Source organism: Scylla paramamosain, chromosome 25, assembly GCF_035594125.1.
Source record: "Scylla paramamosain isolate STU-SP2022 chromosome 25, ASM3559412v1, whole genome shotgun sequence".
In the NCBI taxonomy this organism is placed as follows: domain Eukaryota; kingdom Metazoa; phylum Arthropoda; class Malacostraca; order Decapoda; family Portunidae; genus Scylla; species Scylla paramamosain.
This window is the reverse complement of record NC_087175.1, coordinates 21,596,862-21,622,448: the sequence shown is the minus strand read 5'-3', so window position 1 is coordinate 21,622,448 and position 25,587 is coordinate 21,596,862. Positions and strand designations below refer to the sequence as shown.

Here is a 25,587-nt window from a genome sequence, read left to right as displayed (position 1 = left end):
TCCCTTTCTCCTTTTGTCTCCTCCTTTTCTTTATTTGGTTGTTCTTCCCTCCTTCTCTTCCTTCCTTCCTTCCTCTCTTTTTCTCTTTATATTCCTCTTCCCTTTTAGTAATTTCTCCATCCTTTCCTTCTCACCTTCATCTAGCCCTTCTTCCTCTTTCTTCTTTCTTTCTTTCATCACTCCTTTCCTCTTCCCATTCATCGTCTTTTTCATAGTTACCCATCCTCCTCCTTCTCCTCCCTGAATTTATCTTCTTTCTGTCATCCATTTTTTTTCTATTCATACATCATTATTGCTGTTTTCATATCTACTCCGTATTACTTGCATCATAATCTCTCTCTCTCTCTCTCTCTCTCTCTCTCTCTCTCTCTCTCTCTCTCTCTCTCTCTCTCTCTCTCTCTCTCTCTCTCTCTCTCTCTCTCTCTCTCGTAGACATCTTCACGCTTCGCGCCACTGGGCTCAATCTCTCTCTCCAAACTTCAGCGCGCCACCAAGGGGAGGGAGGCGGCCCCGGGCGGTTTCTCTCTTGTGCTGTAATGTAGTTTGTCGCCCCTGGCCGCTCCTCTTCGTGTACATCAGCGTTATGTGTTAGGCAAGTGAAGGAGGGACAGTGTGTGGGAGTAATAATTTCCGGGAGAGTTTTTGTTGACTTGTGTATGGGTGATGAGAAAAAGATTGCGTAAGGAGTTCAAGGTGCAGTGAAATCTAGTAAACTTTGGGTGTTAGTGAAGTGAAGGTTGTGAGTGGGATGCCTGCCGATGTCATGCACCAGGTCGTTGAAGGCTGGGCCCAACACCCCGCTTGTCTCCACGGTGAGAGGCGTCAATTCGTATCGCAGGGAGAGGGCCGGTTAACGCTGACGTTTGCCCTCCTCAGTCGCTCGGGCGGCAGCGCCGGCGACAGAGGCACAGTCAAGGAGGTGGGTGTTGGCATATGTGTTGACGCATGTGGCGTCCCACATCAGCATTCTGCTTTGCCTGAAGGGGAAGACTGTGATGCCATCTGGTTGGCGCCCATCTCCTCGGTCCAAATCTCGCGGCTCGAGGACAGCTGCCATGCCAGCTGTGGCCAAGGCCAGGTAAATCAAATCGTTGAGGGCCGAATGGGGAGGCAGACAGCCGGGGTTGCGAGGGCAGGAGAGGCTGTGGTGGCCTAACGCGTCCGTCATGGCCCCACAGTGGCAGCGATAAGGTTGCTGGACGCGGGTGCCCAACTTTAATGCTACGCCGACTCGGACCATTTCGTCGGGTAAGAGGAGACCGAGGCATTCCACTGGGATGGTGCCCCACTGTATGGTGCCGTGGCGGCGAGGAGACGCGCTCGGTCAATCTGGTTGGCGTGAGCCAGCAAGTTGTCCAGGCAGTGGATGGAGGCTGCCCCGTCCAGTCCGTTGTGTGAGAACAAGGTCAGGGTTGAGGTTAGGACACTGGCTGCCGGTGTGTGTGTGTGTGTGTGTGTATGTATGTTGTGCAGAAATTCATGAGCGTTACTATTGTTAATTTTACGCTCTGATATATTTGTGTGTGTGTGTGTGTGTGTGTGTGTGTGTGTGTGTGTTCTGTGATTAATCTTTTTTCCCGAATAAATAAGTTAGAAACCATTACATTATAAACAAAACAAAAAAGCCTTCACGTACTCCAAATAGCAAGTAGAAAATATGACGTTCCCCAATTAATAGCAAAAGTTTGTATTCTGCTTCATTTAACAGGCAGGGAACATTACACACTCAGATACACCGCCAAAGACTTACTGTATATCCATTCCTCGAGCTCCACTTCATAATTTGCCTGATGCTTTACTGCCACGTAGAGTGTGGTCATGATGTGCTACTGAAATTTATTGTTTTACATGATGCTGCTGTTCCGAGGGAGGGCATAAGAGAGGAGAGAAAAATACTTCACATTAAAATTCATCGTTGAATGATACAAGATATATTTACGAGGTAAATTAAATAAAGTAAACACACACACACACACACACACACACACACCAAGTGGCAGTCACACACACACACACACACACACACACACACACACACACACCAAGTGGTAGTTTTAATTATACAGTTTTGTGACTCGTCCCTGATCGGCACCACCCACCCAAACATACACACACACACACTTAGGGCAGTGAAGTTCGTGGGAATGCAAAGTTAACACCACACCACACCACACCACACCACACCACAGTATTCTTAGCGCCCTGACCGTTAACACCCCCCCGAGCCCCGCCAAGCCGCTCCGACCCCCGCCCCGTCCCGCCGCGGATAAGGTAACAATTTCCCATCACATATTTAAAGTAATTTTCAGGGCTTTACAGTTGTTTCCAGTTGATTTAAAGACTCGGTTGTACATGAACAGGTGGAGGAGGAAGAAGAGGGGGAGAGGATAGTGTGAGAGGGAGGAGAGAGGAGGTGGTGGTACGGAGGATTGGTGGAAAAAAAAACTACTTCGGCTCTATATCACGATTCTTTCTCTTTTTATTACTAGAGTTTGCATTGTTTTGATGTTTAATTCATTGATAGAAAAGCAAAACAACGTATAATTTGTAGTAAAATCTTGTCTAGCTGTGTTTTTTGTTTCTCGTTACGATAACACTCGTCATCTTATAAATTTTATTTATTTATTTTTATTATTAGCATGCCTAGGATTGTTTTAATGTTTCATTTAAGACTTTAAAAATATAAGAAACGTGTGGCAAGTAATAATATTTAATGAAATGTAGTCTAACTATTCGTATTTTCCAATGTAAAGTAAGACCGTTGCTAGATTTGAAAAATTATTTTCTTTTTACGCCTCGCGAGTTTCAAAATTGATTGTGGTAAGTAAACATTAGGCACGAAACGGACGTTTTTCCTGCCTCCCTCCCTCTCTGTATATAATATTTAGCTAAACCTACTGTTGTTTCCAAACTCGTGCGTGAAGGAAAGCCATGATTAACCACGAAAATAGATAAATTACCCCTAAAATATCCAAAAACAAGGCTTAAATAAGGTGAGGCTTGCAGCCCCTTTCAGATCGCTCACCGTGAAAAGATGAGGACCCAGACCGAGACCTTCCCTACTCCTTGTGTGTGTTTACAGGCTAATCTGCGTGTACAAATCAGATCTTCATGTACGTGTTTGTTTATTTGTCTGTTCGTTTGCTTGTGATCGTGAGTGTGTATGTCTGTGTATGCCTGTGTGCGTGGCTGTCTGTTTCTATGTGTGTGTGTGTGTGTGTGTGTGTGTGTGTGTCATTACGGCATGTGTGTGTGTGTGTGTGTGTGTCATTACGGCATTTTGGCACTGACTGACACCATTACAGAAGTGGTGTGCGGACCGGCATGCTGCCACGCCTCCACCAGAAAGAAGCCCAAGCGTTCGGGCGTCCCTCACCACACACCACAAGAAGGGGGTGATGAACGCCACCGACTTTCAGCATCTGTGTGATGGTGAGTATGGTGGTGGCGGTGGTGTTCATCATTCCCTTCTTGTGGGGTGTGGTGAGTGACGGCCGCACGCTTGGACTCCTGGTGGTGGTGTGGCACATGTCGGTCCACTTCTATGATGGTGTCAGTCAATGCCAAAATGTCGTAATGATACAGTTCTTAGTTTAGAAGATATTTGCGAAAAAAAAAAAAAAAAACAATGCCTCATAGTGTCTGAAACGGATAGTAGTTCTCTCGCTCTGTGCCTTGATGCTCGTCACTTTTCAAACACTACCACTTTGAGAGCGTAAGCTTCATTACACGTACTTTTTTCCTTTCTGCTTTGCATCCTCATTTTCTCGGTAATTCTTTAAAACATGCGTTGATATGAAGAATAAAACTAGAATAACTTTCAAGAATATGCCAATTTACTTCTCCTTCCGTAAACTGGTAATGCGGGAACTATAGCGAGCGAAGCAGCACCTCTGACTTAGGTCCATATTCCGCGCCGCACCTCCACAACATTCAAAGGCCTCGATTAAAAGTGACATGGGTTTTAAAGGGTGTTTTTTTTTTTTTTATGGTTCTGATGACAGATTAATAAGATTTCTGCATTACTAACAGTGCAAACAGTCTTAAGAACCTAGCTAATCATCTTTATGGCCCTTGAAAACAGTCATGGTGAGAACAAAACGTTTCTGAAAACGGGCGTCGGCATGTACTCGAGGCTCCGCTGGTGGTGTGAACAGGACTCAAATAAGTTGGTGAGCTTGCGTGGCGGAGGAAGAGACGCAGCAGTGTGTGGTGATAGCTCGTGCTGTGTAGTGTCCCTGGCAATGCTCTCCACAATGGTAATGTTAAATTGTGTGTGGTGTTTGGTGTCAGGGAGTGATTTAGATAGTTGATTGGTTTGCTGGTTGTCTGTCTTGGAGCGGGTTATGTGATTGGATAAGCTTGATTGACTGAATGATGTGGTTCTTTGATGTGGTTGAGTGATTTTGATTGGTTGATGAGGTTGATTGATTAGAATGACTGATTGACGTGTGATTGAATGGGTATTTGTGGTTGTATGGTTTTGTGGGTGCATGGTTGCAGTTGGTTGATAAACGTGGATGGTTGATTGAATAGCTGGTTAATTAGCGTGGATGGTTATTTGAATGGTTGATTGACTTGAATGGTAAACTGGTTAGTTGGACGTGGGTGGCTGGCTGAGTTGATTTATTGACGTGGGTTGCTGGTCGGCTGATTGCGTTACTGAAGTAGTGGGTTGATGGGGTGCTTGTGGTTGGGTGATGACTGGATGATTGACGTGGTTGGTTAATTGTGTGGTTCATTACAGTGGATACCTTTGTAGCGGCAGGGCAGATGTATGCATTACCAAACAAAAAATTGTCTATATATAGCCTGCTGACCTTCATACATACATCTGTCTATAGATTCCCCGCATATGGACACAATTTATTGACGTCTATTCAAACTGTCTAAAACTTTATTAAAAGAATTAACCTGTTTATGGATTCTGCTGCAAACTTAAATGAACAACTGAATTGGTATTATTGCAATTTAAACCAACAGACCGAACGTAACTAGTTCTTCGCAGGGTCTACATCTCACTACCTGGAGCATTTCTAATCCCATTTTACTATGTCGAAAATTAGTAATTTCACTTAAGAATTACGAAGATTTTAAGTCGATTCTACCTTGGATCCACCTCTAGTCATCTCTTGTGGGATACTAAGTGTGATCATATGTTTGTTATCAATGGCGCGTATGCGCGATGGCGACGTGACGTCGTCACGTGTTAAAAATCTATGATGACGTAGGGTTACCTGCTGCGAATCAGGCCACACGGAAATTTATCAGCCAATCACATATAGGCACGTGTGTTTAGAGAGGGAATCAGCACCCGCGACTCTGTGCTGCGTCATTTAGACCATGGGTACGGAAGGGAGATGTGTGCCTGCTATGAATATACGAATTGGCAGTTCACCGCCAGTTCCCTCAGCTTCAGGTATTTTTCAAGTAATTACTGTTGGTATGCAGTGATGACTGACAATGTAGGAAGATACAAAATGTTACGTTGCGTTAGTTTACCTTTTGGTGGGGTTAGGGGGTTAGGTTATATAATGTTAGGTTAGTGACCTAAAGGGTTGGTTCAGGGGGGAGAGGCAAAGCCCCTTCTCGGTTAGGTTAGGTTGGTTACGTTAGGTTAGGATAATATAGAAATTTACTACAATCGAAATATGCAGTTTATCATTTTCAAGAATATCAAAAAACCCTCATTTTGGCTTTCCTCACCCAAACAACCCCTCATTCCCACCACGCCCCGATGTTTCTTGGTTTTAGTGAAAGATAGAGGATAGGACTATTGCTTGAAACTGCTAATTTACCGTTGAATTTATATATAGAATGTGCTACAAAGTTTACTGTATATATTATTATATATTATTCTAGATTATCTTGAACAGATTATATATATATATATATATATATATATATATATATATATATATATATATATATATATATATATATATATATATATATATATATATATATAATCCATTCAGTCATGTTTGATATGAATCACTCTACTGACGGTAAACAAGTCAGAATCATCAAAGTCATCCAGAAATTCACCATGTAGTTTATTTCCGCAGTATCATAGCCGGTATTTCTTGTTGATCATTGACATAACAGACTAATAGAAAGAGAATTAAAACGAAAATGCTCAACCACCGGCAAGTGACAGGCGATGACTGTCACTGAGAGGCATTCAGCATTCTCGACTGGTTTAGAAATGGTTGAAGCCAAATAACGATTTATAATTTTCCTAGTAGAAAGGAACCCCTATATATAGACCTCAGTACAACCTAGTGCAGTCATGAGAGCAAGCGTTTATATATAGACTCGCCGACAAAAAAAAAGACCAATTTTCAAAATATGTATATAAATAAATAAATCCTCCACCGGGAAGGGGTTAAGACTGACTAACATGACTTAGCACAAGAAGTGTTGCGTCAGAGGACTTCCAAGGAGGTCCATGAGGTGAAGTGTATCGCGCAGTTGTTTAGGTGTTGCTGTAATGACGAACTCAACCAACCTCCACTTGTGTCATGGCGATCGTTAAGGCTACATCAAGACCTGTGTACCTTGAGTGCCCTTGCGGAAATTCGATTCCCGGCTGTTATAAAGTAATCTACAGATATGACGATGGGATTTCAGCATTTCAAAACTTGGGGCCTTGTTCTTAAACGTTTCAGCGCTCTTTATCTGCTACATTTGTAGGAGGTTGTAGTGGAAGTTCTCTCTCTCTCTCTCTCTCTCTCTCTCTCTCTCTCTCTCTCTCTCTCTCTCTCTCTCTCTCTCTCTCTCTCTCTCTCCAGTAACGTCATGATTTGCTCAGTGTTGCCAGGATTCCAGTGATAAATTAATGAGGACTTCTTGCTATCAGTTTAAAAAAGACCTGTTATAACTACTGAGAGCACAAACAGTAGCAGATGTGGTGTTCGTGTGTGCTGGTGATGTACCTTGTTGCAGGGCCATTGAGGTGACCTCTAATACATTTTATACACCTTATCTGTCATATTCCATTTACCTTCCTGGTCTATCATAGTCTATTTACCTTCTTGGTCTGTTATAGTCCATTTACCTTCATGGTCCATTTAAAATATTGTCAGGAATCGCTGAGAAATTGCTTGTTTCTCTCGCCTGCTTGTTTCTCGTCTCATTACACGTGAACACAATTAATTAATCCGCTACAAATCTTAAGGTCATAATGATTGATTCAACCACTTCATTCGACACCAGTAACAATATTTAAAGTCTAATTACAGATGTAATTGCATAGAAAGCTGAGAGTTAAAACGGGTTTTTCCAAACAATTCCTTTAACAGATGTTTAACTAAAGATGTAACCTATTGCGACCATTTTGGGAGCATTTGAGAACATTTAAGCCTAATGTGCAGTGTGTATCATTGATTTAATGTAAATATGAGACCAAAACTTTTAAGAATGTGGTTCCGGTCAAAGGAACCTCGTGTAGAGGATCTCTCTCTCTCTCTCTCTCTCTCTCTCTCTCTCTCTCTCTCTCTCTCTCACAACAGTTGTCAAACGTATGCCTCATTCCACACAGGCGCGGCATGTGGCAGCTGCTCTCTGCTATGCTATCCTCCTCGCAGGTAAGGCAGTATGAACTTTGATGCAAGCTTAGATTTTTTTTTTTTTATTCTCCCAGAAGGGAGGAAGGATGGACCAGGTGAGATTTTTTTTAGTGACTAATTAGTTTTTTACAGATTTCGTTTTGCTCCTATTTATATATGCAATTATATATATATATATATATATATATATATATATATATATATATATATATATATATATATATATATATATATATATATATATATATATATATATATATATATATATATATATATATATATATATATATATATATATATAATATAGGAACAGCTAATAGGGATTGTTTCATCAATAGGTTAAAGGGATTCTGCTCCATCCATGTGAGAAACCTCCATAAAAACCAGATCACTCATCTGTGACTCTAAGATAATCCTTGTAACAGCTCAAGGGTTCAAAAAGAGTCTGACTCCTTCCCCATTCTCAGTGTGTGGAATGGAGGCCCGGCAGAGTTGCTGCTTTGGAAAGACTCGCCTTGCCCATGGAGAGACGGCGCTAACCCTGAAGCGCTGCTGTGTGTCCTTCATGTGCAACAATGGGGACATAGAGACAGTGTACTTTGGCAATCCCGAGACTGGCGAGTGTCATGAGGAAGGTAATTGATTCTTCGTACTTGTTTTGCTTTTATTTTCTATCCAGACCACTGTAAAAGACTTAAGTAGGAAACCATTAAAAAAAAAAAAAAAGATAAGTAAGTCTTGACAGTTGCTTCATGTTTTTTTTCTTTATAATCCAAATTATAGAAATTTTTATTAGGAAATTATAAATAATTAAATAAATAAAAATTGGATGTGTAGTAGAGGTGATGGGTAATTAGCTAATTTTTTTTTTGGGGGGGGGATTATTTTATATTGAAATCATGGAAGCATTTGTGTAGACTTTCTGGTTAAATGTTATATTAATCTGGACCACGACTGATAATTTTAAGAGGCCAGTTTTGTTGGGAGGAGCAACTCTCTCTACCTAACAATATTTTTTTCATATTTTGCTCAAATATCAATTCCATTTTCTTGTTCAGACTACCAGACTAACCAACCTATAGGGAATTGAACTAGAACATTAGTAACATTCACACAGTCTACTTTGGCCATCCTGAGTCTGAAGGTTGTTGGACTCTCCTGTTAATATTCAAAAGTTCTTCATTTAGACAAGTTGAAACCCATAAGATGTGGAGTTCTTAAAAAAATTTTCCAGGTTTAGTTCTTTGGGCAGAAGAAACAGAATTTAGGCTACTGCAGAAGCTATAGGAAAGTGTATACTGCAACTAGATTTTTCCAGGTTTATTTTTTTGGGCAGAAGAAGCTGAGAGATCTTAATACTCTTCTGGTTATCCTTGGAGAGTTTTTCTTATTCAGGCTACCACAGAACACACAGAAGTGTAAACTGCAACATTAGCACCATTATCATCCAGTTAATTTTTGATGCTGTATGAAAGCTGTGAGGACCAGGATGTTCCTCATCAGGATCTTTATTTTGGGTTCTGTAATGGTTTTCTTCCATTCTCCTACAAAAGCCATCATTATAGAGAAGAGTAGCAAATATTTCATTGTGGCATTCTGTAAAAGAGGTTTTCTCTTTATGGTAAGATTTATTCAGAGAATCATTTGATCAATGCTGTAATTCATTAAATAACATAAAGAAAAATGTTGTATAAAGATTGTTGTAAAAAGATTTTGCTTCTGTTCTTTCTCTCAAACTTGTCATCCCATCTTTGTTTTGCCACACAGGCATGTGCCAAACATTTTTGAGTTGTGCAGTCATTGCGTCTAATGATATGAATCAGAGTGGTTGTTCTATGATTCTTATATTGTTGGTGCCTAGAGAGTACCCAGGAGTGCAGAGAAACACTGATGGTAAACAGAAGCACATAGCAAGCCATGTGCATCCTGTCAGCCCCCAAGACTGGGCCAGAGTAATGGTGTGAGGTGCAGTGAGGCAGTGGGAGATGGAGTGGACACAGCACAGGGGCCAAAATACTTGCATATGGTTCATTTTGCACAGAAGAATTTTGGTGGATAATACAGAAGCATGTATCACAACAGGAAATTTGAGTGGCAGCACTAGTGTATGTGAGCAATGGAGAGCAGCCAGCCAATCAGTGAGGCTGTTTCAAATCTAGCCTAGGCTGCAGGTGTACAGTTTGAGTGAACAGACTATAGTAAATGAACTTCCTGGCCATAGCATTTCTTCCCCACACCTCTTATCAGGAGCTACTACAGGACCTACTGTTTTTTCCCCAAGAAGGAGAGGAAGACACTAACAGCTTTTTCAATTTACAGATAAGCATCCTTATGGCAGACAGAAGTATTTGTATCCTGGTAAGTGCTGTAATATTGTATATTTCTTAACCTCTTTAAGAACAAGCTCATTTGGTGAATGGAAAATATATAAGACAGTTGTATCCATTTTTATTTCTTCCAGAGTGCAAGTTTGATGGGCAAAACATAATATGACTACTGCACACACCATTTTGCTTAGCACTTTAAAGAACAGGCTCATTTGATGAATGAGAAGGATACGAGACAGTGATATCTGTTTTTCTTTCTTCCAGAGTGCAAGTTTGATGGGCAAATCTACCCCAATGGGACAAAGCTGCTGGCACACTGCAGCGGCCTGATATGTGTGAATGGCCAGTGGGAGGCAACAGGCATTATTGAGGACTGCTGTAAGTGTTTGTGATTTCAGATGATGTTTTGACTCTATTGTCCTTTTCTTTCCAGCTTAATATGATGTAGGGGGCTAGTAGGGTTGTCCAGGAGACCATTCCTTTCCACCAGGAGCTGACAGTTATTTTTTCAACAGTTTGAAATTACTATGGTGTAGGGGTGAAGTAATGTTGTCCATGACAATTCCTTTTTACCAGAGGCTGAGGGGACTTTGAGTGTGTGTATGAGTGTGTGTGGTGCTTTGCCTTTTCCTTATGCCATTATTTAGTATTTCCATTGGTGCTGTGTCTCCCAGGTGCACACTGCTTCCTGTTCAACACCCATCATGTGTATACCTTTGATGACAACCTCTACATCTGGGGCAGCCCATGTAACTATAGCGTTGTGCAGACTGGCCTGACGCACCAACCCAAGGTGGCCATCTTCAGTAGCTTTGGGTCATGCTTCAATACTAATAGCCAACCATACTGCCTCCAGCAGACCACCTTCAGAAATGACCCCTACACTGTGATCACCCTCATGAATGAGCCGGGTGATGCAATATTTGATGTGAGTGTGAATTTGCCTTCTTTTGTTACTGAATCCATGAAGTTCTGAGAATGTTTAGGTGATAAGTTTATGGTTGTGTTGTGTGTGACATGTGCCTGGTGATGCAGCTTTTTGTGGTGAGGAAGAATTTGCCATCTTTGTTACTGAATCCATGAGGCTCTGAAAATGTTTAAATAAGCTAGGATTACTATTGGCTTCTAGGGTTACTATGGGTTTCAGAGTGTTACATTTTTGTATTTTAATTAACTTTAATAAAAGTGATTAATTTGGATCATACTTTGAAACTGTTTCAGACACTGCTAATTTTCATCACTATGGTGAAGTGTCAGAAATGGATAATAAAGCCTTCTGCCACTTGGAGACAGTGACGCTGGCAGTGCTTGTCCCTTTACATTTCCCTATGCCAATTCTTTTTGTTAGGCAGTGCTCGTCCCTTTACGTTTTCCTATGCCGATTCTTTTTGTCAATGATTTACTTCACTAATCTTGCATACTGTATGTCCTCATGCATTTATTTTTACAGATGAAGTAATTTTTTTGTCCTAGATTATGACATTACAGAACTATAGCATTAGCATAGGCAAATAACATACTGTAGATGCTTGCTTAAGCTGGTTCCATCCTACACTGAAAATCTATTTACAATATGCTGTAGGAACAGAATGCTGTCTTAACTCAAGAACCCCCTGTAATAACATTTGAGAAGTAACCTGGTGGTGTACTACAGATCCTGGTGAATGGCAATGCGTACACCGTGCCGGACAACGTGGTGCAGGAAGTGAGGTCTTCCCCTGTACTAATCCACCCTGTGCTGGCCTGGCGAGAGTTGGGCTGCGTCTTTCTGCTTGGCTCCTCAGGCTTGATGGTGAGGAATGCTGTGCTGTGCTGTGCTGTGGGTGTGGGTGTGGGTGTGGTGAGAGATTGTGCTGTGTGTAGGTGTGGGGGAGGGAGTTTGTGCTGTGTGCGAGTCTGGGGAGGGAGGTTGTGTTGGGTGTGGCGAGGGAGGTTGTGTTGGGTGTGGGGAGGGAGTTTTTACTGTGTGTTGGGTGTGGGGAAGGAGTTTGTGGGGGAGGGAGGTTGTGCTGTGTGTAGGTGTGGGAAGGGAGTTTGTGCTGTATGTGGGTGTGGGAAGGGAGTTTGTGCTGTATGTGGGTGTGGGAAGGGAGTTTGTGCTGTATGTGGGTGTGGGAAGGGAGTTTGTGCTGTATGTGGGTGTGGGGAGGGAGTCTGCTGTATGTGGGTGTGGGGAGGGAGTCTGTGCTGTATGTGGGTGTGGGGAGGGAGTCTGTGCTATGTGTGGGTATGGGGGTGACTAGAGATAAACCAAGGCATTCATTCACAAGCATTTTTGGGTGTTCATTGGGAGCATTCTCCAAAGCTATTAATGATTGGATCACAGCTTCTTTCCTAGTAAAGATGCAGCATTCCCCTTCTCACCAGTAAAGATAAGGTGGTGCCCTTACTCCTAGTAGATGCAGCATCCAACCTTTCCAAGTGAAGGTATAGTTCCCTTTCCTTCCTTTTACTGCTGAGGATGCAAGGGGAGAGGATGCAGTCTCTCCTTTCCTAGTAAGAATGGAAAATCTTTAACAAGACATCTCAGGAGTTGTGAAAATGTAGTGAATGGGAGTACAAAGGGCAAGTTATCTTGAGACCTGACAATTGTAATGGTCCTGACATCAGAGGCACTGTCCTGGTTTTCTCCCACTCAGAGATTTGATCCCTGGCCTGGTGAAAGCCTCTCATGGTCAAAGATTTATCCCATCTTTGGATCAGTGTCTCCGTGCTCAGTGCTCAGTGAAATATCCAAGGGAGGCATAACAAAAATCCTTGAGAACCATAACCTCCACTTGTGTGCTGAAACCAGTGAAGGTGACCACAAAATGTTTGAGGAGACCTGACTTGTAAGTTACCTTCTCTCTCTTCCCAAGATAAAATACTGCCTGCATCGGATGGATGTGTGGGCATTCCCAACACTCTCCTCTACCCCTGATTCCCTCCATGGCCTGTGTGGACACTTCAATTTCTACCCAAGTGATGATATGACAGCCCGAGATGGCATAGTCTACCCTGTCAGCACCTACCCCTTGGCTTTCCCGGAGTCCTGGAGGGTAAGTGCCTGGGCAGGAAGGAATGAAATATTCTGGGTCAAAATACTGGTTTTAATTGTATCTCTTTACCTCTTTATTGCTTATTTTACTTGATTCCTTCTTTTCTTTCCCCTCCTCTCCACTTCTCTCCTTGATTTCCCATTTTTGCTCTCCATTCTCAGTCCTTATTTTTCCTTCCATCCCTTAAGTTTCCTTGCTCTCCCCTTTTTTCTCCCTTCATTCCTTTAATTTCTTCTACTTCACCTCCTTTGTTTTTCTTTCACTCCTTCCTCCTTATCTTTTACCTCCACAACTTGGCATTTTTCCTTCTCTAATCCCTGTTTTCTTCATTCATGTTCTGCCTTCACTCATTTTTACCTTGATTCCTTTTCTATCTCCAACCTTCATTCTTTTGTTCTTTGCCTTCTAGCTTTGGCTTTATCTTTCACATTTAATCTGTACCTTTCCTTCTTGCTAGAAGTTTGCCTACATTCAGCCTGTTCCTAAAAAGGGTGACTGTTCTAATCCCTCAAACTACCAGCCTATTACTTTAATTTCCTGCCAATCTAAAGTTTTTTAATGCATCTTCAGCAGGAAGATTGTTAAACATCTGTCACTTCACAACCTTCTATCTGATTGCTGCCAATATTGGTTCTGTCAAGACCACTCTGCTGGTGATTTTCTGAGTCTTGGTCATTCTCTTTTAGAGATTTTGGTGAAACTTTTGCTGTTGCCTTAGACATATCAAAAGCTTTTGATGGAGTCTGGCACAAAGCTTTGGTTTCCAAACTACCCTCCTACAACTTCTATCTTTGTCTCTGTAACTTCATCTCAAGTTTTCTTTCTGACCGTTCTATTGCTGCTGTGATAGATGGTCACTGTTCTCCTAAATCTATTAACAGTGGTGTTCCACAGGGATCTGTCCTGTCACCTACTCTTCCCATTGTTCATCATTGATCTTCTAAACCAGACTTCTTGCCCTATCCACTCCTATGCTGATGATACCACCCTGCACTTTTCCATGTATTTTCATAGATGTCCAACCCTTCTAAACAGTTTATGCAGGAAAGCTACAGAATACCTGACTTGTGATCTCTAAAATTTCTGATTGGGGCAGAGTAAACTAGGTGTTGTTCACTGCCTCAAAAACTCAATTCCTCCTCCTATCAGCTCGACACAACCTTCCAGACAACTATCCCCTCTTCTTCATTGACACTCAACTGTCCCCCTCTCATACACTGAACATCCTCCGTTTATATTCTAAACTGGAAACTTCACATCTCTCTAGTTAAAACAGCTTCTATGAAGTTAGGTGTTCTAAGATGTCTCCATCAGTATTTCTCACCCTTCCAGATGCTAACTCTGTACAGAGGCCTTATCCATCCATGTTTGGAGTATACTTCATGTGCCTGGGGGTGGGGGAGTTCCACTCATACTGCTCTTCTAGTCAGGGTGAAATCAAAACCTTTTCATCTCAACTCCTCTCCTCTGACTGTCTTCAGCCTCTTGCTCATCACCACAGTGTTGTATCTCTTGCTGTCTTTTACCACTGTTTTCATAACTGCTCTTCTGATCTTGCTAACTACATGCCTCCCCTCCTCCTGCAGCTTCACTGCACAAGACTTTCTTCTTTCTCTGACCCCTATTCTGTCCACCTCTATATTGCAAGAGTTAACCAGTATTCTCAATTATTCATCCTTTTCTATGGTAAACTCTAGAACTCCGTCTGCTTCTGTATTTCCTCCTTCCTATGACTTCCTTCAAGAGGGAGGTTTCAAGACACTTATCCTTCAGTTTTTTACTACTGCTTCAGACCCTATTTGGGGACCAGCATCTGTGGGCCTTTTTTTTTTTTTTTTGCCCTTAGCTGGTGTCCCTCCATCAAAAAAAATAATAAAATAAATAAAAAGAATAAATAAATCTTGCTTTTACCCATTAATCCTCAGCCTTACTCAGTGGCCACATTATGGTGCTAGGACTGGTTTCTCTGAGTAATTTCATTAGTGAAGTGTCTGCTATGTCATATTGCTGTTAGTGCTTGTTTTTAAAAAGGTGCTGTCTTTCAGTTAATCTGATTTAAATTGACTCCATGTTTGTTCCTATAATGTAAGGTACAGAGGGGTAGAGTGGCAACACTCCCTGAACCCTGATGTCAGCACCATATCCCAGCACTCTCCCTGAGCCCTTAGGGTGGCAACACTCCCTGAACCCTGATGTCAGCACCATGTCCCAGCACTCTCCCTGAACGCATATGTCAGCACTATGTACCAGCTGTCTGTTTTTGGTTTTGCCTTGAGGTACAGATGTGCAATGCTATTTTTGTTACATTCCAGACACTAGAGCAGAGTCATCCTCGGTGCAGTTCACCAATGCCAAACATCTACAGCAGTCCAACAACTGTAAGTATATTGAGCCATCTTGCATAAAGGTGTGTGCAGAATAGCAGCAGCACCATCATTTAGAATTGCCATTATCATGGCCTTCCTTATGCACTATTTCAACTTTTCTACAGGATTGAGAATCTGCACCTTTGTGGCTAGATTTTCTGTGACTGGTTGCTTCACAAATAAGAATGATGGGAGCATAATGAAAATTATATATAAATGAAGTGGAGATGTTTGTACAAGAAATGTGGAAAAAATGGCCTAGTTGGTGGAATAATTTCATAATGGAATACTTTGATTCTGGAGATCTTTTAATTTCCACTGTTAAATGGAGCCTCTTCTGTATTACATTTTAAAGTTTTTATCACTGAGATAAGTTAGGTATGAGCCTCTTCTGTATTACATTTTAAAGTTTTTATCACTGAGATAAGTTAGGTATGATTAATAGGAATGAATGTCTGGAAGTTAGGTATGATTAATAGGAATGAATGTCGGGCATAAACTGAAGTAAAAGCAGACAGATTAATGTATAAAAATTCAATACATGAGACAGGCAACCAAATGTAATAGTTATCAGAAGTAAGTGATAGCATTTTCATTTTTACATAACAAGGACACACTGCATTTGCTTCAAAATATTTTGTGAAAATAGGAGAAAAGTTCAAGAAATAAGTGATAAAAATGTAGTATAGAAAAAAGCCAAGTGTAATGCTGTACAGGATGAACAAACATTAGCCAAAGATCAACTGGCTTGTGGTCCAATCAGGTAAGGCTTGTCCTTCAGGCATGTCAGGCCCAGGTGCAGCCTCCTCTTGTACTTGTAATAGACTGATTTTTCAACTGTTTCATAAGGAAGAACTTGGTTTTTCACTCACTTTTGACAGGAGAATTCTAGAAAGTAAAATTTTAACCCAAGTTTTAAATATTTTTTAAACTTTTAGTGGTACATTCTGTATAAAAGAGCCACTAACTAGATGTTTTCATAGATTTCAACATAATTGTGGACAGGATGGTATAATTTTCTTAGATTTGTGTGTAATTGTGGACGTGTTCATTGATTTGTGTATAACCATGGACATGATGTAACTTTCATAGATTTGTATGTAACTATGTACACAATGATGGTGGTTGCAGAGTGATTCCTGTGTAGCGAGTGCAACTAAAAAGCAGGAGTACCACGCCAAGTGCAGCCAGTTCCTCCATCCTGTGCTGGGTCTGGACACTGAGCTCAAATTCCATGTTGGTAAGTTGAGCACAGAGATGAGACCAGGATCCATGTAACAGATAGGGCAGCCAGCAAGCATGTGGGATGAGTGCAGTTTGTGTTGTGATATCAGCAGCCACACCACCTCACTCTCTCCTGTCTGAACCTGACCATCCTGCTATCCTGATGTGTGACAGTAGTGGAGGGAGGGAGAGGGAGAGATAAAGCAGCAAAAAATAATGGGGAATAATTGCGTCACTCACTCAGTAAATAGGAGGGAGTGGGGCTGGTGATGCACTGCATGTTTGCTTCCTGGCCAGCCTGTCTGATGTATGGATCCTGGATGAGACAAGATCCTTTATGGCAGGGAGTCTTCAGTTTGACAGTCTTGACTTGCACCATTTTGCTATGACACTGGCAGTGCTTGTCCCTTTGCATTCTGCATTGCTGAATGTTTTACATCATAATTTTTCTTCAGTGCTACCTTTTCACCGTTCTCCACATATTTTCTTAAAGGTCAATTTTGTTTTTATTTCCTACATTATGACTTTGCAGTACTATAGCATTAGCATAGGTGAGTGACATTATAGGTGCTTACTTAGACTAGTTCTGACTTGCATTGAAAATTGATTTATGACAGCATAGGAACAGCACTCTCTTGTAACTCAAAGGACCTCTTGGATGTGAAAGTGGATGCATGTATAGCTGCCCCATTGACATGTAGGGTAGAGAGAGAGAGAGAGAGAGAGAGAGAGATAAGATGTAAATTTTGTGCTACAAAAGTAAGTAACCTCCATCAAGAGGAAATGAGGATCTCAAAAGTAATAAGGGATTAAGGGATGAAAAGCCTCACACTGAAAGGGTTACAGTAGATAAGGATAGACTAGATAATCTTTCTTGTCTCACCACAGAGGTAACAGGTGGCTTGGTGTCATGTGACCCTGTCTGCCTAATTATTGACATGCCTCTTGCTTTGACCATAAGGAAAATGGTGGTCATTATATTAATAGTATATTAGTTTGAAATGCCCATTATAGTAATGTATGTGGCCAGCTGTGCTACAAGTTGCTGGGCTGTATAGTTGTCCACAAGAATATTCCTTTCCACTGAGGTCTAATGGAGCTAAGTTTGTGAATTCTGTTTGAGAGAATGCTGGCCTGGTGTGTGTGTGTGTATATATATATATATATATATATATATATATATATATATATATATATATATATATATATATATATATATATATATATATATATATATATATATATATATATATATATATATATATATATATATATATATATATATATATATATATATATATATATATATATATATATATATATATATATATATATACACACCAGGCCAGTGTGTGTGTGTATATATATATATTTGGGTAGATAGATAGTGTTAAATGTACCATCGCATAGGTCCTGCTTTGTTTGCATTTTGCTCCCTTATATTGTGTTGTGCCAGTTAAGTTATCCAAATGTACTGTATGCAGCAAATCAGTAACCCTGAGCCAGAGATGTTCAGTGCTCAACATTGTATTCAGGCATGTGTATTTGGATCCAGCCACTTAATGTGTATCTTTCATTCCCCAGACAGTTTATATTAAGCAGTAAATCCATTTCAGATCATTTGAGTAACTAATTGTTGCCTGGACCTTTATCTTGGAGAATGTGTTTGCTTTATTGTGGATGGAACTTGGTCAAGTTTGGTTTTGGGGAACAGATGCAACTCCAGGTCTGATGTCACCTTTGTGGAGTTTCTTCTACTTTATGGTTGCCACACACAAGAGACTAAACCAGAGAATATCTTTGTTAAATGAATAGAAATTTGTAATGTATCTGCTGATTTACATTCAGGTATGACTAGATTTACAGCATAGTTGTTTTTTTGTAGATGCCTGTGAACGGGATCTTTGCCTGATGGATCAAGGTGGAGTTTCTGAGACAGAGCAGCGGATGTGGCTGATTGAGATGGTGAAAATCACCCAGCACAGCAAACTGCTCCTGGCCCAGATTAAAGGTGAGGTGTGGTGAGATGTGGCAAGGTGAGGCAAGGCATAATGACTTGTTTGTGCAATGTGTGGATTATATTAGAAGTGCAGGTTTGTTGCTGTTATCTCTTGTGCTTCATATTTTAATTTACCATAGTCATCTTCAATTCAGTATCATGAGTGGTCCCAGTAGGATGGTGATGTCTCCTTACCCAGACACCCACTGCTTGTTCATTCCTTCCATCTTTAGTAATACTGCCTCCACACACTTGTTGCTCTATCCTGTCCTTCACTGTTCAGCCTCCACCTCTCCCTACCCAGCACTCCTCTCTGCTAGTTCAAGTTCTTGGGTATGTTAGAATATCTTCCACTTGTTTTAATTTACCTTGAACTTCCACCTTCCAAGTGGCTTTCCTCTCCTATTATGACCTTGTTCCACTTGCATACAATCTTTCTTTCATAATGCTGAACACATGTTTTTCTGTTTCAGGAGTGTTTGTGCCACACCCTCTGTTTGCTCCTCTGGAAGGTTTCTGTGTTGCTGGCTCCTCATGGACACAGGAGTGTAATAGATGCGGATGTACTGAGAGCAGATCAGTACCAGTGTGTACCTTGATTTCTTGTACGGAAGGTGAGTGCTGGATGTTGAGCTGGCTGGATTTCAAATTTTCTCAAAAGGTAAAGTTAGGGGTCTAATGTATGTGTGTAAGGCTTTGGAGCATATTTCCTTCCCACTGGCCCAATTGCCTGCGGTGGGTGATGTTCCATACCTCAGGACATGGGACCTGGGTTTCTAGCTAGCAGTGAAATTGGGTAATGGAAGGAGAAGCTGGAGCAGGGAAGGCAAGTGCTGATTCCCTGGTTACATTTTCTGAAAAAATGTATGTAACAAATAAAACTGAAGTAACTGATTTGAGTGAAATAAATACATATACTACAACACTCACAAGATGGAAGTCAGACAGGAGGATTCCTATCAAACAAATTCCAGCTCTCTAATGCTAAAGACCATGAGGTGGAACTGCCTCCCTAATTGAACTATCAACTTAGGGATCCTATAATGCTTGTCTGTGCAGTTGTGGTGGGTATGGATGGACGATCCATGCAGAGTTGGGATCTAGGTTGGGTAGCTACTGGTGGCCACAGGTCAAGCTCTAGGTGGGTGGCTACTGGTGGCCACCTGAATTCACCATGATGTGAGAACGAAGAGTAGTGGAGCGACATGCCTTCCTGTCCTTCAAGGCGTCCCTTGTGGTCCTTGGTGGGCCTTGTGGTTCCTGGTGTTCTCATGTGATCCCATCTGCTGGCGATTACTCTTCTCTTGGCTGTCCTTTCCTTAACACCTGCAGGGGGTAGGGAGGGGTGTATTGAGTGTTGCCTCTCTGATTTGCCTCCAGAGTGTTATCAGCACATGGTGGTCACCACCCACTTGCTCTTTGTCTGGATGCATTGCCTGGGTACATTGCATGTGCAGGTGGTCACCCACTCACTCTTTCTGTCTGGATGCATTGCCTGGGTACTTTGCATGTGTAGGTGGTCACCCACTCACTCTTTCTGTCTGGATGCATTGCCTGGGTACATTGCATATGCAGGAGAGCATGTATCTGCCTTGGAACTTTTGAAGAGTCAGGGCCAGAAAGAAGGAAGGAGCCTCGTGTGGCCCCTGAGGTTGAGGCATCAGTATCCTTCTGCATAGTCTGTCTGCTTGTGATAGACAGAGTCCAATCAACACTACTTAACACAAGACCCATACTGTTATCTCCTTCTACCTCCTACACCTAGCCAATATTCTCCTCTGCCAGGGTTTGGCATGTTTATTGAGAAATACTCTCACTTTAGTGAGTTACATAGTCATTCTGAATTCATTTTCCAAACCAACAAGGTGATTGGGGTGCCAGTGAGAGATTTTCAGGGAGGACAAGTGTAGTCTTTACTCTCCTGAGTATAAAAACCATGATACAGAAGCACCATTACAAAGAACAAAGGGATTCTGTTAAGGCTAGAAGCCTTTTGAGGATGAAGGCCAGAGATGGCCATGGGAGAAAAACCGAGTTTCTATAACAGGCATAATATAGTCGGAGGAGGAACCCAGTGTGGAGTTGTCATTAAAAGTCTGAGAGTTTAGCTTTAAGAGATGGAGGAGGTGGCATTGGAGCTATGTGGATGAAAATGTTGGTAAAGATAAGTCGTCTAATCGGAACATTTCTTTATCTTTACTGCATCGGCTACACAAACATCAAAGTGTAGCTTCATGCTACACAAATCCAAATCCAAACAGAACACTAGAGCTGAATGGCACCTGAACAGTAAAGGCAGTCAGTGAGAAGGAAGCCATGCATGACAAAACCAGAAACTGTGGATGATCCAGGAATATTTCTGTAGCGTTGCTGAAATTTTTACACGATGAAACCACGGGATTGCGCAATTTTATCCCAGACGCAGAGGCGTTGAGTTAGCAATGTTATATTATCATTGCACAGTCTTGGTGAATAGAATAATGGCTCCTGTGATTTGGTGGGAATTACTAGGCTTTGTAAGATCATCACCATGTCATACCACTTAAGATTCAAAGTGAATTTTGAGGATGAAGTGTTTGACAGATCAATAGGCTTCTGATAAGACTATATATTTTCAGACTTTTTGCCAAAGTTGGGTGGGGAGTTCTGCACCAACGGGTCTCGGTGGCGGATCAGCGATTGCAACCTTTGTGTGTGCATCAACAAAGGCATCGTTTGCTCCTTTGATGAGTGTAAGTATTCATGCTTGTGATCAGTGTATAAAAGCTAATGGAGTGTAATGACATTTCTTTAAGGTAGTGTATTTGCACTTGGACAGTCGTTTTCATGTGGGTCTTGTATGATGATGATGGACAGTCGTTTTCATGTGGGTCTTGTATGATGATGCACACCAGAGTTGATTAAATTACACACACTGACAAGCCAGACACCCACAATGCCACAAAATTGTTTTATCAATTGTTATTTGCTTACAATACGCAAATGTTAGTGGTTTGAATCTTTCCATATCAAATGTATTTATTGCTTGATCTTTAACAGGATTCAGTCTTGTTTTCTGCAGTCATTTAATGCAGTGTAATCATTTGATTTATTTCTGTTTTATCCTGCATTCATGCTTCCTTAGTTATTGTATTTGACTGATCTGTTACACACACACACACACACACACACACTATATATATATATATATATATATATATATATATATATATATATATATATATATATATATATATATATATATATATATATATATATATATATATATTAAATCTTTAATATAAGTTCAAGGCATCTCTTAACATTGGATTTTTTTTTTTTTTTTTGTAAATAAAAGGTTCTATATGTTTTATTTTAAATGGTTGTCCACTACAAAGTTTTTTTTTTTTTGGTCACTTGCTGCATTGTTAGTCATTGTCTAGTCTTTTGTCATTAGATGAGACTTTTAATACTTTGTGAAAAATTTTGTTCCTGGTCTTTATGCAGTTATTCAAAGTAGCAATGTATTATAAAATGTTTTAAGCAAAATAGCAGTATCTAGCAGACACCTCTACTGACACCACCTGTTCTTAGTCTTTGCAGAGCTCTATTAAATGGTTTCATTACTTCAGCTATATGCAGTGAAGAAATTGTCTTTTTGCAGGTTCCAGCACAACCCTGACTGTCTCCACCTTCTCAACACTCCCCCCATCCTTTGTGTGCGGACTGCGCCCAGAACCTGGCCTCTGTGACCCCGTCCTGCAGTGGTACTACGACTTTGAGAGTGGCAGGTGCTATCAGTTCTTCTCCACTCACTGTGGTGCAAACCATAATAAGTTTGACACCAAGGAGGATTGTGAGGCGATGTGTGGCTTCCTCACCACCTCCAGAACAGGTATGGACCCAGTAATTAGTGCTCAGAGAACAGTAATAGTCAGGAATGAGCAGGAATAAGCATGAACAGGGCAGATCAGTCATGTTTGTGTGTTTCATGAAACAGTAATGCAAGATGATGTGTAATGTATGTGCAGAGAATGAGAATATATGTATATAAAGGTACACTATTTCATTTTAATTGTTGAATCAAGTTTTTAACTTGTAAGTTTTAAGATAATACTTCATGTGGATTTCTCCTCTGATGCCATGCTACCATTCTTCCTTTCTTCCTCCTTGTGAGCAGTTTGAGGATGCTTGTAGTAATAGTAGAGCATTAATATGACAGACATATAGGATATGTATTGTATACTAAGGCAAATGTAGTATAGAGGGATTTATTCTTAAAATGCTTTATTTCATCAGGACTATTTTCAAAGACCTCATAGATTACATAATTGGTTTCTTATATGTAGGTGTTCTTCCCTTTGGCACAATCTTTATCTCTAGAAAAATTAAACTCCAATAACTTTTGCTTGAATCTGTTAACCACTTCACTTTGGATGCTTAAAAAATGTACGTTGCTCATATGTGACATGGGCTTGGGACAGTAACTTTTCTAATTTCTAATACTATAATTTATCTCTCTCTCTCTCTCTCTTAGGCTCATCTAGCAGAAATAGTTTTAGGTCTAATTTTCTTGTTTCCATTGCTTCCATTTCTCTCTTGTTGGAGGGAGTGAGTCTGGCCAGAAGAGCAAACATCACCTGCGGATCAAACCCAGGACATTCCAATTGCCGGGTGGCCATGCTATCAGTCACCCCACAGTTCACTCTGGCCACACCTCGCATATCTCCCAACACATGACAGGAGTTTCTTGAGGAAATTGGTAGATTTAGAGCTGTGTGTCAGAAAAGGAGCCTATCCCAACACTTTGATAGTTGATTGTCTTGAAAAAATTCTGTAATGGCATTTTGAAATGTTTCATGGGTGTTGTTACTCCTTGCTGATTATCATCTACTTCGTATATTGAGTTCATCTACTTCATGTATGTTCTTATTCTTTGTATATTAAGATTACATAGACTTAGATGTGTGTAGATGTGCATGAAACACAGGTTATGTAGCTTGTAAAATCTGTACTTGCATTATTACCTGGTAGGTTCATAAAAGGTTTCATGCAGTATTCACCACCATCATTGATAAGTGTTCATGACATTGTGGGTGCATGTGAAGTTATAATGCAGTGCTCTGCACCATCTCCATTGAATTGTTTTATTTCATGGAGTACATGTGATCTATTGAAGCACTGCTCCACCACCACTACCAGTGAGGCCCGTTTTCAGAAACAATGTTCTCTCACCATCATTTTAAAGGGTACAGAATTAGTCAGGTTCTCATATGAATTTCCCCCGTTAATAATGTAGAAATCTTGTTAATTTGTCTTTAGAACCATAAAAATGCAATCAAACTTGTGTAATTTCAACTATAATCTTTTGGATGTAATGGAGGTCTGGTGCTGAAGTGTTTCAGAATGTGGCCCAGAGTGTGACATGATAGAATGTTCTGGTCCACAGTGACTCCAGCCACTCCAGTGCCACTGCTATGCTACATGAGGTGGGATGCTGGCACCTGCAGGGAGGCTGAACTCAAGTATTACTATGCCCCAAGCACTGGCACCTGCATCCCGGCCTATTACTCAGGCTGTGGTGGGAATGACAACCGGTTTGACTCCCTGGATGAGTGTCTGCATGTGTGTGGCAGGAGCGACACCACTACAACAGGTTTGTGGTGATTGCCCGTGTTCTTTGGACTATTTCTGGTTTTATCTTTCTTTTCAGTGTATTCCTGTAGTTTTGGACCACTTTAAAATCACCCACCTATATTTTTGATGGGTGAGCTAGGATTGGTTTAAATCAGTGAATCTAATTTTACTTAAACTGAACTAAAGTTACTTCACATTTTGCATCCCCCAAAAAACGGCTTTGGTGGCTGGTTTCAATGTACTTTTTTTTTTTTTGTCACTTCCGTTCATGAATTTTTATACTCTTGTACTGATGTGACTGTTGCCTGCCTTTGTGTAGATACCACCACCACCACCACCACAATCACTGCCAGCACCTGTCCTCCTGAAATGCTCATCTGCCCTCAAGACTGTGGCATAAAGTACATCATCGACTTTGCCACTAACTGCCCTAGGTGTGTGTGTGACTTCCCCACCTCTGCCTTCCCCTGCCCTCCGGAACTCTCCATCTGCCCTACACACTGTCCTGTCACTATGGTAACAGACCCTCTAACCAACTGCAGAATGTGTGTGTGTAGTCTGGGCCTTCCTCCTCCAGCCTGAAGCACCCTGTAGCATGTCCCTCCCTTGCTCACCTAGCCTGGGTCACATTGTATAGACAGCCACTAGGTGAAATGATTTGAAAGAAAATGACTGATATCATATTTTATACTTGAAGATCTGCAGTTCCTTCTTCTAACCATACAATGTTGCCATGTGATAACCTGCATACTTATGTCTAAATTAATTTAATCTTTTGACATTTTTTGGTATTTAAATAATTGAGAGGAAGTATAATGTTGCCATGTGGTAACCCGCAGACTTGTCATATTTAATCTTTCAACATTTTTTGGTATTTAAATAAACAAGGAAATTCATGTCTGTAATTTAAAAATTTAATGAATAGTTATTCATTTTTCTGCTGAATCTTAGATATCTGCTGTTGGAGGTTTCAGTGGTTGGCCTCTGCCTGTAGTGATGCAGTTTTTTTTTTTTTTTTTTTTTTTTTTTTTTTTTTTGTGATTTTGTGATGGTTTTGTAAAGATTCATGCTGCCCTTAATAGGTCCTGATGCAGTTGCTGTCAAAAGGTATGGTTGATAGGTAGCACGTGACTATGCTTTGGCCAATCAGCAATAGTTTGAAAAACCTGCTTCCTGCAGAACTCCAACTTCAGACTGTAGGAAGTCCACACATGAGAGCTGCCCTGTGTAGGTGTTCAGGATTTGTCTCGTGTAGGTCAGCTGGTCATCTGTAGCCTCCTCATTCATTTTCTTGTATTATGATCTGAAATGTCGAAGCACGAAGGAAGTTACCAGGGAGGGAAAGGACATGCCGACCTCCCACCACAACACTACCACAGATATCCATACACCACCACACTGCCACACTGCCTCATCACACCATACCACCACAGCATCACATCACCA

At 41.0% G+C, this 25,587-nt stretch overlaps 1 protein-coding gene across 3 annotated transcripts in view; it reads left to right on the top strand.

Annotated features, from left to right (window-relative positions):
• The window catches only part of LOC135113355 (uncharacterized), a 77,146-nt gene extending 52,109 nt beyond the window's left edge, over window positions 1-25,037 (top strand). The window contains exons 1-16 of one of the 3 annotated variants that reach the window (XM_064028610.1): window positions 4,110-4,259; window positions 7,544-7,589; window positions 8,039-8,206; window positions 9,891-9,929; window positions 10,163-10,276; window positions 10,573-10,826; window positions 11,553-11,690; window positions 12,757-12,936; window positions 15,249-15,314; window positions 16,434-16,542; window positions 18,412-18,537; window positions 18,999-19,139; window positions 21,144-21,257; window positions 22,169-22,399; window positions 23,954-24,160; window positions 24,461-25,037. In XM_064028610.1, the coding sequence (XP_063884680.1) occupies window positions 4,125-4,259; window positions 7,544-7,589; window positions 8,039-8,206; window positions 9,891-9,929; window positions 10,163-10,276; window positions 10,573-10,826; window positions 11,553-11,690; window positions 12,757-12,936; window positions 15,249-15,314; window positions 16,434-16,542; window positions 18,412-18,537; window positions 18,999-19,139; window positions 21,144-21,257; window positions 22,169-22,399; window positions 23,954-24,160; window positions 24,461-24,723 (2,331 nt within the window). In that variant the 5' untranslated portion in view covers window positions 4,110-4,124 and the 3' untranslated portion in view covers window positions 24,724-25,037. Of the gene's footprint in view, window positions 1-4,109; window positions 4,260-7,543; window positions 7,590-8,038; window positions 8,207-9,890; window positions 9,930-10,162; window positions 10,277-10,572; window positions 10,827-11,552; window positions 11,691-12,756; window positions 12,937-15,248; window positions 15,315-16,433; window positions 16,543-18,411; window positions 18,538-18,998; window positions 19,140-21,143; window positions 21,258-22,168; window positions 22,400-23,953; window positions 24,161-24,460 lie in introns of those variants that run through there. The other 2 variants (XM_064028611.1, XM_064028612.1) reach the window with 2 other exon arrangements.
• The last annotated feature ends 550 nt before the right edge of the window (window positions 25,038-25,587 follow it).